Source organism: Ranitomeya variabilis, chromosome 2, assembly GCF_051348905.1.
Source record: "Ranitomeya variabilis isolate aRanVar5 chromosome 2, aRanVar5.hap1, whole genome shotgun sequence".
NCBI lineage: Eukaryota > Metazoa > Chordata > Amphibia > Anura > Dendrobatidae > Ranitomeya > Ranitomeya variabilis.
Window position 1 is genome coordinate 746,213,634 of NC_135233.1, and position 14,123 is coordinate 746,227,756.

The 14,123-nt window shown below is 43.6% G+C and overlaps 1 protein-coding gene across 1 annotated transcript; it reads right to left on the reverse strand.

Annotated features, from left to right (window-relative positions):
* Positions 1-9,735: 9,735 nt before the first annotated feature.
* LOC143809891 (uncharacterized) lies at positions 9,736-13,860 on the reverse strand. The gene is made up of 4 exons (XM_077292863.1): positions 13,543-13,860; positions 11,046-11,113; positions 10,171-10,220; positions 9,736-9,831 (listed from the first exon to the last, which is right to left on the reverse strand). Exons 1-4 carry the CDS (start codon positions 13,754-13,756, stop codon positions 9,789-9,791), a joined length of 375 nt encoding a protein of 124 aa, XP_077148978.1. The 5' UTR covers positions 13,757-13,860; the 3' UTR covers positions 9,736-9,788.
* Between the last annotated feature and the right edge of the window lie 263 nt (positions 13,861-14,123).

Here is a 14,123-nt window from a genome sequence, read left to right on the forward strand (position 1 = left end):
CACCTCCTCTTCTTCCTGATCCTCAGTGGAACTAGCCTCCCCATCACTCCCCAGCTGGGAAGTCTGCAGCACTGGCGTGGCAAATTGGAAGCACTCTCTGCTGAAGCTCATCGATTTAGGTGATAAAGCTCACAACGCAGCAAAGCTGTTGAAGGTGATAAATGAACTGACCGATCAGTGACTCTCCCCCTGAACCTCCAACCACGTCTGGATGTGTGCGATAATGGGCAGAACTTGATGGCGGCTTTAAAGGTCGGCAAGCTGGTACACGTTCAATGCATGGCCCACATGCTGAAACTGGTGTTACAGCGGGTTTTTAAAATCATACTCTGACTTGCCTGACCTACTTGCTAAGATGTGCTGTGTCAGCGCACATTTGCAAAAGTCATCTCAGGCTTTTGCTGATCTTGCTGCACTGCAGCAGTGCTTTAAGTTGTCACTAACTGATTTGTGACCTGCGCACGTGCTGGAATTCGACCTTCCATATGTTGGTAAGGCATAGTGAGCAGCAGATAGCAGTCTCTGAATTCCAGCTTCTCAATGCGCATCAGAGTAACACTCAGCCCCCACACATAACAACTGCCGCGTATTCTCAGGCCACATTGGGTGATGACGAGGGACAGGAGAATGAGGATGATGAGGAACAGGATTTTTTGCTCTGAGCTACAAAGGAGACTCCCAATCCCAGCTTGATGCCTGTCCAGCATCTATAGCCTGAAGAGTAGGAGGAGCAGTAGGCTATGTGTCTTGAGGAGGAGAGAATGGTTAGTGTTGCTCGTGGTGAGGACACTGAACGTTTGACTCTTTGTAGTCTGCCACACATGTCAGAGTTCACATCCAGATGCCTTTTTCAAGATCTTCACATGAAAGACATTTTGTCCACCAAGTAATACAGGCTGTGTACCTTTCTTGACCCACGGTACAAGGAGAAATTTGCTTCTCTAATGTCAGAGGCAGACAGGCCATTTTTAATGTATGCATGCCAGAGGGCTATAGTGGAAAACTTGCTCAAAAGATTACCCTCAGATTACGCTGGTGGCAGAGGTACCAGATGCTGTGCCTTCCTTAAAAACATTCTCTCTGAAAAAAGTTGTATAGCACACCTTTTGCACATCGTACTCCACAGTATATTATATTAATTCAATACATTTGAGTTGATAACTAATATTGATCAAGCAGTGAAATGCTCAAGTGCTCAGTACTCGAATCGAGCACATTGGACTTGCTCAACTCAAGTAACAATCATAATGGAAATCAATGGCAAATCTGATCATTTTTCCAGAGGATGGAAAAATTCTCTCTCTCTCTGCGCCTGGCTCAGTTAATTTATTTACCGAGTTCTGTGCACTCGAGCACCACGTGACACTCAGTACTGCTCATTACTCGATTGAGCACCCCGATGCTCGATCGAGTGTCCAGCAGTGGCGAGCACTCTCACCCATCACTAGTAATAACATTATGTTAAAGGGAACCTGTCACCCCTAAAATCAAAGGTGAACTAAGCCCACCAGCATCGGGCTTATCTACAGCATTCTGTAATACTGTAGATAAGCCCCCAATGTATCCTGAAAGATGAGAAAAAGTGGTTAGATTATACTCACCCAGGGGCATTCCCGCTGCGTTCTGGTCCGATGTGCGTCGCGGTCCGGTCTGGGGCTTTCCATCTTCTTACGATGACGTCCTCTTCTTGTCTTCACGCTGCAGCTTCAACGCAGGCATACTTTGTCTGCCCTGTTGAGGGCAGAGCAAAGTACTGCAGTTCACAGGCGCAGGGCCTCTCTGACCTTTCCCAGTGCCTGTGCATTTTAGTACTTTGCTCTGCCCTCAACAGGGCAGACAAAGTATGCCTGCACCAGAGCCGCAGAGTGAATACAAGAAGAAGACGTCATCGTAAGAAGATGGGAGGCCCCGGACCGGACCCCGATGCCGATCGTACCGGGACCACCCCTGGATGAGCATAATCTAACCTCTTTTTCTCATCTTTCAGGATACATCGGGGGCTTATCTACAGCATTACATAATGCTGTAGATAAGCCCCTAATGCCGGTGGGCTTAGCTCACCTTCGATTTTGGGGGTGACAGGTTCCCTTTAATCAACAGTTTATATAAACTTTCTGCCTCTTGAGGTATTTAGTGAAATGACACATACTTTTAATGGGAAAAACACCTATCTAGTTGCAATGAAAAATTAAACATTTAATGATTTATTTGGGGTTACATAAATCATCACCTATCCTGGGTTAGACGATAAGTGTTAGATTTTGGGTCAGTCCTACCACTTGGATTAAACTGCTGCTCCATTCTAAGTTTGGATGCAAGATTAATGTTAATATCAAAGAATCATCCAGATGCACAATCTACTGTAGGTGTGAATATAGCTGATTGCAGCCCTGTGTTTGGCTATCATCACTGTCAAACTTTTAATGGAACAACATAGTGCATATGTGGTCAGTTTTATTCTGGCATTCAGGACTCACATCGACTACATGACTTACACCTATTCAGTGGATAGTTAATAATATATGTTGCCCAGAATACAACTTTAAAGTATCCCTAATTGTACATTTTTACAGTTATGTAATGAAAAGCAACAATTCTTATAGCATCATATGTAGTGATGGGCGGATCCATGAATATTCAGGTCCGTCGGGTTCTGCCAAAATTAAAAGAAAAGATTGCCTGGGGTATCAGAACAGTAATAGAAGACTTCCGGCACAGGAATTCTTTTTCAGTAAAAAAAATATTTCTTTATTTAAACATCTTCAGCGGAGGAAGGGCTGTTTTTACTGGGTCCGAAATGCATCAGGCCTATGAGGGGGACCCCATGATGTTGGGTTTTTTTATCGCTGAAGAAGTTTAAATAAATAAATATTTTTTTTTACTGAAAAAGGATTTCTGACGGAAGTCTTCTATTTCTATTTTCACATATGTGGTACTCAGCCACTGATCTCCAGGCACGGATGGTCTCAGGTATATTTTGATGAGTGCAGATTTCTCTTCCCTTTTCCCTTTTGCTATGGTATCAGAACAGTGCCTGAAATTGAACCTGGAACCCATTCACATGAAAGGGGAACCCGAACATCCGTCGTTTCACACTTTATCCTTGCAGTGACAGCATGAGAAACACCGGACGGATACAGGCGCTGGCTGATGAGTACTACTTTCATCATACTACGCCTTGTCTTGCTGATAGCAGGACAATAAGAGTATTCACCAGCTGGTACATGTCCATAGTAATAAATATGGCAGTGTGATAATTAGTGCAGTGCATGTGTAGTTTACTATACAGGTAGTTATTCAATAAATAATTGAAAAAAATAGTGTGTAACCTCTCTATTTTTGATAACCAGCTCACGCAAATCTGACAGCTGTGAGCTGTCCCTATTCATGTTTTTTAATTATTTAAATAAATAATTTAAAAAAATGGCCTGTGTCCTCCCCATTTTTGATAACCAAATGTCCTGCACAGTGTGGGAAGACTAAGTGCAAAATGAGGGGAATAGGGGAAGGAAGCCCAAACGCTAGGGAAATGGTGAGCAGAGACGACTAGGTAGATCTATTAGCACCCTACCTCCCCTACTGTCTCTATATTTGTTCCACACCAATCACCAAGCAGGAATCTAAGCCCTGTATATCCCTAGAGCTAGGTCCTGATTAGGGAAGGGGAGATAAGCACTGGTCAGTCCCCACTGAACGTTAAAGATAGGAAGGGAGACAAAAAAGGTAAGAAATTTAGCCTTAGCAGACTCCAGAGAGGTAACACCAAACATCCTCCAACAGCACAAGAGAGGATGTAAGCTGATTGCTATAGCTCCAAGACTTCACAAGGGAAAAGTGTGAATATCACCGGTGACTCCCTAAAGCAGACTGTCTGTATCATCTGACACACGTGTGACAGTACTCCCCCTTCTACGAGTGGCCTCCAGACACTCAGGATCAGGTTTCTCAGGATAAGAGATGTGGAATGAAAGAACCAGCCTGAGGGCATTCACCTCTGATGCTGAAACCCACATCCTTTCCTCTGGGCCATAACCCTTCCAGTGCACCAATTATTATAGTTAACAACATTGTAGGTGAGAATCTACAATCCTCGATATCTGAAACTCTAGAATTCCAACAACCATTACTGGGGGGGTGACGGTAGGGGTAAGGACTCAAGAGGTTTCACATATTTCTTGAGCAGACACCTGTGAAAGAAATTGTGGGTCTTAAAAGCCTGGGGTAGATCAAGACAAAATGCTGCTGAGTTAATGACAGTGGTTATTTTATAATGAAAAATAAATCTAGGAGCCAGCTTCCAGGAAGAAACCCTCAACTTGATATTCCTGGTAGATAACCACAGAAAGTCATTCACATTCAGGTCCAGACCTGACAAGTGTTTTCTTTCAGCCATACATTTGTACCTGTCTCCCATGATCACCAAATTACTCAGAACTCCCTGCCACACCAAAGAGAGCAAAGAAGCAAAACATTCCTCCTCAGGAACTCCCGAAGCCCCTCCGCTGCTAAAAGTACCAAACTGTGGATGGTAACCTTATGCACCAAAGAATGGTGACCTGCCGGTAGACTACTGATGATGACTATTAATAGCAAATTCTGCCAGCAGTAAGTAGGATGCCCAATCCTCCTGCTTCTCAGAGACAAAACACCTGAGGTAAGTCTCCAAACTCTGGTTAACACGCTTGGACTGTCCTTTCGACTGGAGATGGAAGGCAGAGGAAAAGGACAGCTCCACCCAAAGTCGAGAACAGTATGCCCTCCAGAACTTGGAAACAAATTAGGTCCCTCCATCTGACACAACACTACAGGGAACCCCATGAAGCTTTAAAATCTCACTTTTTAACACCTGAGCAAGAGTCTTGGCATTCGGAAGTGCCAGCAATTCAAAAAATGTTACTGAATGTATCTACAACCACCAAAACCACAGTCTTGGTAATTCAGTAATAAAATCCATGGACAAGTGTGTCCATGGCTTGCTAGGAATAGATGGCGGAAGATGAGTACCAGACGGACGGGTATGTAATAAATTAGAATGCGTGCAGATACTACAACAAGCAGATACGTGTTCAACCACATCCTGATACAACCCTGGCCACCAAAAACAATGAGAAATAAGTTCCGCAGTTGCCTTACCACCTGGATCACCAGCAAACACAAATTTGTGATGTTCCTTAATTACTTTGAGGCTCATATTAGATGGTACAAATAACCTTCCTGATGGGCAGAAGATTGAGGTGTCCCCCTGTGCCTCCAACACCTCACCCTCCAGCTGAGGGTACAATGCTGAAATGACTATCCCCTTCTGCAAAATCAGTGCAGGGTTCTCATGGTCACCACCACCAGGGAAGCTCCGGGACAAAGCATCAGGTTTGACACTGTTGACCCCTGGATGGAAAGTGACAACAAAATTGAACCTGGTAAAAAAAACAGGGACCATCTAGCTTGCCTAAGGTTGAGACGTTTAGCTGATTGAAGATGTGAAAGTTTCTTATGGTCAGTAATAACAGTAATGGGATGGGCAGTCCCCTCCAAACAGTTTCACCATTCTTCAAATGCCAATTTGATTGCCAAAATTACCCTATTGCCCACTCACAATTTCTCTCAGCCGAAGGCAATTTCTTAGAAAAGAAAGCACATGGATGCGATTTACCTGGGGACGGACCTTGAGACAACACAGCCCCAGCTGCCAACTCTGATGCATTAACCTCCAAAGGGTTGGGTAACATTGAGTTTGACTAAGTATAGACACCATGGCAAAACAGCTCTTTAGGGAGGAGGAAGCCTGCAGGGAAGCAGCCGACCATTTGGAAAAATCAAACCCCTTCCTTGTCATGTCAAAAAGAGGTTTCACAACTGCAGAATAATTTTGGATGAATTTCCAGTAGAATTTAGTAAAGGCCAGAAAATGTTGTAGAGTGTAGAGCCTTCAGGTTCTCGGGATGATCCCAATGAAGGACAGCAAGGACAGCATGGACCTTTCCCTGATCCATCCGAAAATGCAAAGATGACAACAGGTATCTCAAAAATTGTACCTTGTGGAAGACGAAAACACACTTTTCTAGTTTGGCATATAGTTTGTTATTCCTTAATATTTGCAACATCTGTTTAACATGCCCCAGATGTTTTTCAAAATCCGGTGAGTAAACCAAAATATTGTCCAGATAGACAATCACAAACCTGCCCACCAAATGATGGAAAATATCATTAATGAAATTTTGGAGAACCGCATTGGTAAGACCAAAAGGAATGACTAGACTTTCGAAATTAACCTCAGGCGTATTGAACGCCTTTTTCCATTCACCCACTTCTCTGATTCCAACCAGGTTGTAGGCCACCTTTAAATCCAACTTGGAGAACACCTTAACTCCCATTACCTGGCTGAACAAATGCGGAATCAGTGGAAGAGGGTATGGATCTCAGATGGTAATCTGATTTAATTCCTGGAAATCTAAACAGGGACGTAGACCGCCATCTTTTTTCTTCACAAAGAAGAACACTGCCACCACGGGCAAAGATGAGGGTCAGATATGTCCCTTCTCCAGACTTTCTGCAAAGCAATCCTTCATGGAATTTGGAAGTTAATAGGACAGTCATATGTACGGTGAGGAGGCAAATCCTTATACCCCCTCTCAGAAAAACATCATCCAAACCAGACAAAAATGCAGATAAAGTTACTGTAGAGACTGACTGCAGAAAGATATTCATATTTAAACAGTACTCATGGCAGTAATCTCCCCACTCAATGATCTCCCTGGCTTGTCAATCCACTAACGAATTATGTTTCACCAACCAGGGAAGACCCAATACAATTGGGGTGAGAAGACCATCCAGGACATAGCAAGAAATTATCTCACAGTGAACCAACCCCACCCTCAGTCTTACATTATGTATAATCTGAGTCAGAGCTTTCTGTGCAAGTGGCACTGAGTCGATGGTGAAGATTGGAATATGCTTAACTTAAGTGCTGCAAGCCAACCCATGAGTTCTAGCAAACTCAGCATCAACCATGCTGACTCCAGCTCCACTCTCAAGAAACACAGAAATCTCCTTAGCTTTGCTCTCCAGCATCACATCTGCTGTCAGAACAAAATGGGAACTGCAGGTTGATGATAAATTCACCCTTTGCTTATTCAACACTAGACTACCAAGGGTTAAACGAGTTTCCTTTTGCTTAGGCATCTAAGGACAGGCCCCAATAAAATGCCCTTTATGCTTACGAATCTCCGGGTAAAAGTATGATGCAGAGACAACCCTTAACTGCATGGGCTCCTCCACCTTCCCTAGAACTGGTTAACCACCAGACCGCTGTCCTGACAAAGGGGCAATAACCTGTAAAAGAGGCTCCGGAGAAGGTGGTATTACCCACCTATTTGGAAGGAGTCTATCAACACGTATAGCCAACGACATAGGGAGGCCCTGAAGAAATTGGCTTCTGACAGTCAGGTCATTCCATTTTGTATCAGTCGCCCATTTGCGGAATTCGGAGCTATACGTCTCCACTGACCAATTCCCCTTCTGAAGGCGAGGTAACCTGGATTCAGCCAACGAGACTCAGTCAGGGTCATTATAGATAAGGGCTAGAGCCTCAAAATATCCCTCCACAGATTAGAGACAAACCGATTCCTGCAGCAAAGAGATAGCCTAGGATTGAGGATCTCCTTGAGAGATGTTCTCCCCATGTTTGCGTGGGTTTCCTCCAGGTACTCCAGTTTCCTCCCACATTCCAAAGTCATACTGATAGGGAACTTAGATTGTGATCCCCATCGGGGACAGCGATGATTATGTGTGCAAAATGTGTAAAGCGTTGCTAAATATGTTGACGCTATATAAATAGGATATTATTAGCATTATTATCACAATACCAAATTGTTGCACCTCATTTCCTGAGGAGTGAGTACGAAGTTTAAAATACAGTTTGCCAGCTTCCTTGAACACATAAAAATTGTCTCTACTGCCAGAAAACCTGTCTGAGAGGGCAACCTTGGGTTCCAGCTTCACCAGCCTAACTGCAGAGACCCCAATATCAGCAACCTTCAGCCACTGTTGCTGTTGCTTAACCTCATAGCAGAGGTCATTCACCTCCAGAGACAAACAGCATATCCTGCAACCAGATCCATAGCCAAAGGAGAAAACAAAAAAGTCCAAGTAAAAAATGCACATAAATAAAACCACGTGTCAATATTTTTTTTTTCCTAAATATGCACAGCCGGTGATAATGTTACACACAATGTGGAAAGACTAAGTGCAACATGAGCGGAAGAGGGGAAGGAAGCCAAATTACTAGGGAAAGAGTGAGTGGAGACCCCTAGTTAGACCTAATAGCACCCTATCTCCCGTACTGTCCCTATATTGGTTCCACGCCAATTGCTGAGCAGGAACCTATGCCTTGTATATCCCTAGAACTAGGCCCAGAATAGGGAAGGGAGGATGAGCAGTGGTCAGTCCCACTGAACGCTAAAGATAAGAAGGGAGACAAACAAGGGCGAAGCAACTTAGCTTGAGCAGACTCCAGAGAGACAACATCAAACGTTCTCCAACAGTCCCAGAGAAAAAGTAAGTGACTTCTATAGCTCCAGGCATTCATAATGGGAAAATTTGAATATCACAGGCGACTCCCTGAAGCAGACTGGGAACCTATAAATATCAAGGTCTAGGTGTGTCAATTAGAGTTGGAGGGAGGGTGTCACTGGGTCCAAAAGTCAGAAGGATATGAGAAGATGTCTGCAATAACAAACGTAGAGACCTTCTGCAGCCAGATGAAGAGCGACTGTCTAAAGCATCTAACACACCCTGTGACACCAGCCAAGCTAAAGCAGACAGCTGGGGGCTGGTTTTCTCAGACTGGGAATGGGCCATCGATATTGGAGTGTCACTTAGAAAAGGTGCATCTGTTTAAATGCACCAATTCTTTGCCTGGCTCTTCTTACTTGATCTGGTGTGGTGGAAAGTGGACTATTAGTTTTGGGTTGATGTCAGCTGTTTTCAAACCCAGGGGTTAGTAATGGAGATGTGTCCATAAGACCTCATCATTACTAACCCCGTAATCAAAAGTAAAAAAGACACAGACACAGCACAAAGCCCTTTAATTGAAAAAAACACACAGAAAAAGAGTCCTTTAATTGAAATAAGCACACCTCAACCATCCTTTTCCCATTTATTAATGTAAAAATAAAAATTAAAAACACAGTATTCCTCACATGTCTGCTGATAATCAATATGTCCCACGACGTGCTCCAGCTCAGCTACATCTGGATGCATTGCTGAGCAGTGGCATGATGCAACCACTCAGCCCTGATATCCAGGCTATTATTATCAACTCACAGCTGTTTGCTTAGCCTTTACTGGTTATTAGATGGGAGGCCCCAAAAAAATGACGCGGGGTCCCCCCTATATTTACTAAACAGCAAAAGCGAAACAGACAGCTGTGGACTGATATTAATAGCCTAGGAAGAGGGCATGGATATTGACCCTCTCCCAGACTAAGAATGGCAGCCCTCAACTGCCCCCCAAAATGGTGCATCCATAAGGGATACACCAATTCTGGTTATTAGGCTTGCTCTTCCCATTTACCCTAGTGCAGTGGCAAGTGGGGTAATATTTGTGGAGTCTGTCAGCTTTGTAATGTCGGCTGACATCAAGCCCAGGGGTTAGTAATGGAAAGTATAGGAAAAATCAGCCGCACTCAATTGGTTGAAAGTTCAGCAAACTGTGTAGTTTCTTTATTAACATATATAATAAACATCACCAGGTGCTTTTTTAGGAGGTAAATGGGTGGCGGACTATTCAATTCAGGTAACGTTTCGACCCCAGCGGGTCTTTATCAAAACCTCACTGTAAAACAGATACAAACATATAAGTGAACTGTACATATATACATGTAATATATTAAAAAGAACCGAAAAAAAAGGGAAACAAGAAAAACAATAACAACAACAATAACATCAGGTCCAAAATTAATAATGGTACTAATTAACAGCTGTAACAACAGTATTTCTGCCCCATACAATTACAAGAACATACTGTGAAGACCCTATCGTAGGGGTGGGGAGTCCCCCATACTTAGCAGGTAGGAGCAAGGCTATTACGGAGAAACAATCATATAGAGCACATATACAGGTCTAGAACAGGAAACCAGGTGCAGCGATCAGGTCGCTGATGAAATGTACTGACCTTATGCCAAAGAGGTAGAGGAGAGGAGAAAGAGCCGAGTTCCCATAGGGCTAAGGGGAAGTAGAGAGAAAACAACAGGGAATAAGCAAATGGCCAGTAAAACAAGTAAGCCACTATAAGTAAGAGGAGAACGACTTAATAATTACCAGCTCTGGTGGAGTTGTGTGGAAGCGCGTCCGCCTGGTGGGTGATGTAGGAGCAAATGTGTAAGGCTGCAAGTATTTATACACAAGACCCATACGGTGATATCCGGGTCTGCGCAGTGGCTCGGACTGGGAAAGAGGCTAGGAACGCTGTGTATTCAGACCGAGTCTGCGCTGTGGCCGCAGAGTAGATGCCAACAGTGTGATAGTCCCGCGCCTGCGTAGTGTGCTCAGGGATATATGAAGAGCGCTCTGGTTAAAGCTACTGCAGGTTGGGGCGGAGTCCAAGCAACCAGCGTGGAGGGCTAAGGGAGCGTGTATGTAAAGAGAGAAGTTAGGGAGCGTGTATAAAGAGAAAACAGAGAGAACATGAAAGCAAAAGGCTGGGAACCGGGTGTATATGTATTGGAGGTATAGATGGAGGTGTCACAGAGTCAGCAAAAGAAGATGGAAAAAATTAAATAAAAAATAGTAATAGAAAAAAAAAGGAGAAGAGAGAAAGGTGTGTATGTTTAAAGTAAGCAGAGTTGTGCCTAATATCGGTAAGCAAGTTAAAATGGGGGTATACACTACCTCTAGACGGGAGGAAAAAATAGGGAGTTGTACATAAATAAAAAAATACAAAAATAATATTAAAAATACAAAAATAAAAATCTCAAGGAAAAGGAGGAAAAGAGAGGAAAAGGAGGAAAAAAGTTTTTTTAAAAAATGAGAAAAATATAAGGGACTTACCCAGATCAGCCGAATAGAGGAAAAGAAAACCAAATACATATTTTTCTTATAATATTTGCTCAAGAGGTCTGATGTGGGAAGGAAGAGTGGAGACAAAAAGAATGACATAGGTTAGAAACGGGGGCGACCTTGACCGGAGAACCTGGAGAACCTGCGGCAGATATAGTTACAATATATCAAAGTTACATATAGAACAATCAACTCAACTAAAAGATCAAATCTAATTCCCTGTTAAGGCCTTTGGGGGCCATAGTTTGTAGCGTATAAATCCAAAAGGATTCTCTTTCCTTCAGGAGTTTAACGTGATCACCCCCACGTCTGGGTTTTTCTACCCTTTCTATCACCTGGTAGCGGAGTTGGGAAACGGAGTGGTTGGCCAGAGCAAAGTGGTGTGGAAGTGGGAGCCAAGTTTTTTTCAGTCTAATTGTAGATTTGTGGCTCGAAATTCTGTCACGCACATGCTGCGTGGTCTCCCCTATATACAGGAGGCCACACGGGCATTTAATAAGGTACACCACAAAGTTGGTTTCACAAGTATAAAATCCATTAATCTTGAAACTCTTGCCTGTGTGCGGATGTAGGAATTCACTGGATCTAATTACATTGGCACAACATGCGCAATTCAAGCATGGGAATGTACCCATTCACTGCGAGCTCAGGAATTGTTGTATAGGTTGTTTAGTGAGACTGCCAATGTCGGCCCTGACCAGGGAGTCTTTGTAGTTCCTAGGTCTGCGTTTGCACATCAGTGCTGGTGTTTGGAAGGATGCTACTTGTGGGTAGGCTTCTGAAAGGAGAGGCCAGTGCTTGTTGATGGTTTTATAGATTAGTGGCATGACGGGGTGGTGTGTGTGTACGAAAGGAACCCGTTCGGGTTTAGAAACGCTGGATCTGCAAGGAGGGCGTTCAAGTGCCCTCTGTTTTTCCATTGTAAGAATTTTTTCTGGGTATTTCCTGCTCCTGAATTTTTGGGCCATGTCGTCCAACCGTGAACCAACCAAGTCTGCATCAGAAACAATGTTGGTGACCCTCAGGAATTGGGAGCGTGGGAGACTCTCACGGGTAGACCTAGGATGACAGCTTGTGAAAAGAAGTAAATTGTTAGAGTCAGTGGGTTTTACAAAAATATCCGTGTCCAAACCCCCTTTGTCATTTTTGGTCACCAAGGTGTCCAAAAATGGGATTTTCTGGGTGTCACAGCTAGGGGTGAACTGCAGCTCTGGTCTGATGTTGTTGATCTGTGAAACAAAAGAAGAAAAAGTATCTGGTGTTCCATCCCATAGGCAGAACACATCATCGATGTATCGGAGCCAGCATTTAGAGTTTTTCTGGAACAGTGTTTTGTTATAAATGTATTTGTTCTCAAATGTGTCCATGTAGATGTTCGCGTATGCTGGCGCCACATTAGAGCCCATGGCAGTCCCGCAGGTTTGAAGGTAGAACTGATCTCCAAACATAAAAAAATTGTCCTTGAGGACTACAGAGAGAAGGTCTAAAATAAACTGCTGGGATTGTGGGCTAAGATCTAGGGTCTGTAGTAGGTTATCAACCGCCTCCAAGCCTAGTTCGTGCTTGATGGATGTGTATAAACTCTTGACATCAAGAGTAGTCAAAAGGCAATGTGATGTGACCGAGGAAAACTGCTTGATTGTCCTGATAAAGTGGCCTGTATCCAGGATAAAAGATTTTGTATTTTTAACCAATGGGGTCAGATACTTTTCTAAAAAAATGGACAGAGGTGCTAGGATGGAGTCTGTTGATGCGACTATGGGGCGGCCCGGGGGATTCGTGAGGGATTTATGAATTTTGGGGAGAACATAAAAGACGGGTAATGTGGGGTGTGGGTTGGATAGAAAGGTAGCTGTTTTTTGGTCTATGCATCCAAGGGCGAGGTACTTACTGAGAATAGTGTTGATTTTGGACCTAGTCGCGGCAGTGGGATCATGGGAGATTTTTAGATAAGTAGATGTGTCCGCCAATTGATTGTTGATTTCTCTTAGGTAATCGTTTTTATTCATGATGACTATGGCCCCCCCCTTGTCTGCCGGCTTGATTACTATATTATTGTTATGGCGTAGAGATTCTAAAGCTTGTCTTTCCAAGGGTGTGATGTTGTTTTTAGTTGGGAGCAACCCCTTTTGTTGTTTGACGAGAATACTTTGTACATCCCTATGTATTAAATCAATACAAGTTTCTGCTGCATGGTACGTACGTGGCGGATGGAACGAGCTCTTGTTAAATAAACCTAAGGATGAGATGGATAATTCGGGGATGGGGCTCCCTGAGTTGAAGGGAGGTCTATCCCGGACACGATCATTCTGTAGGCCAAAGTGTGTTTTTAATCTAATATTGCGAAAAAAATGTTGGAGGTCCTGCTCAAGTTTAAAGCTATCCCATGGAGGGGTTGGGCAAAAAGAAAGACCACATTGTAAAACAGAAAGCTCAGAGGGGCTCAGGGTATAAGAGGAAATGTTTATGACGGATTTGGGATCCCTACCTGCGACCTCGTCACCATGCGATCTGTTGGATTTACGGTACGATCTCCTGGTCGGTCTCCTCCTTGTTGTCGTGAGTTGCCCCTCGGAGGAGGTCCCTTGCCTAAAAAATGTCTCTGATTGTAATTGTGGGAAGAACCACTGCTGTCCGAACTGAATGAGCCAGGGCGCCTTGTAGAGAATTGTCCTCGTCCATAATTTGTTGATTCGTTCCATCTGTAAACACGTTCCAGTCTGTAGTCTTCTGAGTCCCTATAGAATTTACTTATTTTCTTTTCTTGTAATGATCTGCGGTTGTCTTCAATAATTTTGTCAATTTTAGACTTTAAGTTCTGCCAACCCGGGGAAGAGTTAGTTGAGCAAAGTTGTTCTTCAATGGATTTAACTTTGGCTTCTGATTCTTCAATGGCCGTCTGGAGGGTTTCTATAGTCAGGAGAATTATGTCCAAGGAACACTTGTTTAAGATCTGCTTGTACTTCTCACAATAAGCGGGTCTGTCCGAAAAAAGTGTTGGACGCAGATTACATCGCAAACCCCTCGGAATATGGCCCAGTTTGTAGTATTCTGCCAAAGTGATAGAAT

Bases quoted from the DNA above. Each gene is read 5' to 3' on its own strand.
- LOC143809891 (XM_077292863.1), bottom strand. From the start codon at position 13,756: ATGGAACGAATCAACAAATTATGGACGAGGACAATTCTCTACAAGGCG. The intron at 10,221-11,045 runs GTAAGTCCCTTA...ACTTCCCCTTAG, and splicing joins CCTCTATTCGGCTGATCTGG to CCCTATGGGAACTCGGCTCT. The intron at 9,832-10,170 runs GTCAGTACATTT...TCTGTTTTACAG, and splicing joins CTCTACCTCTTTGGCATAAG to TGAGGTTTTGATAAAGACCC.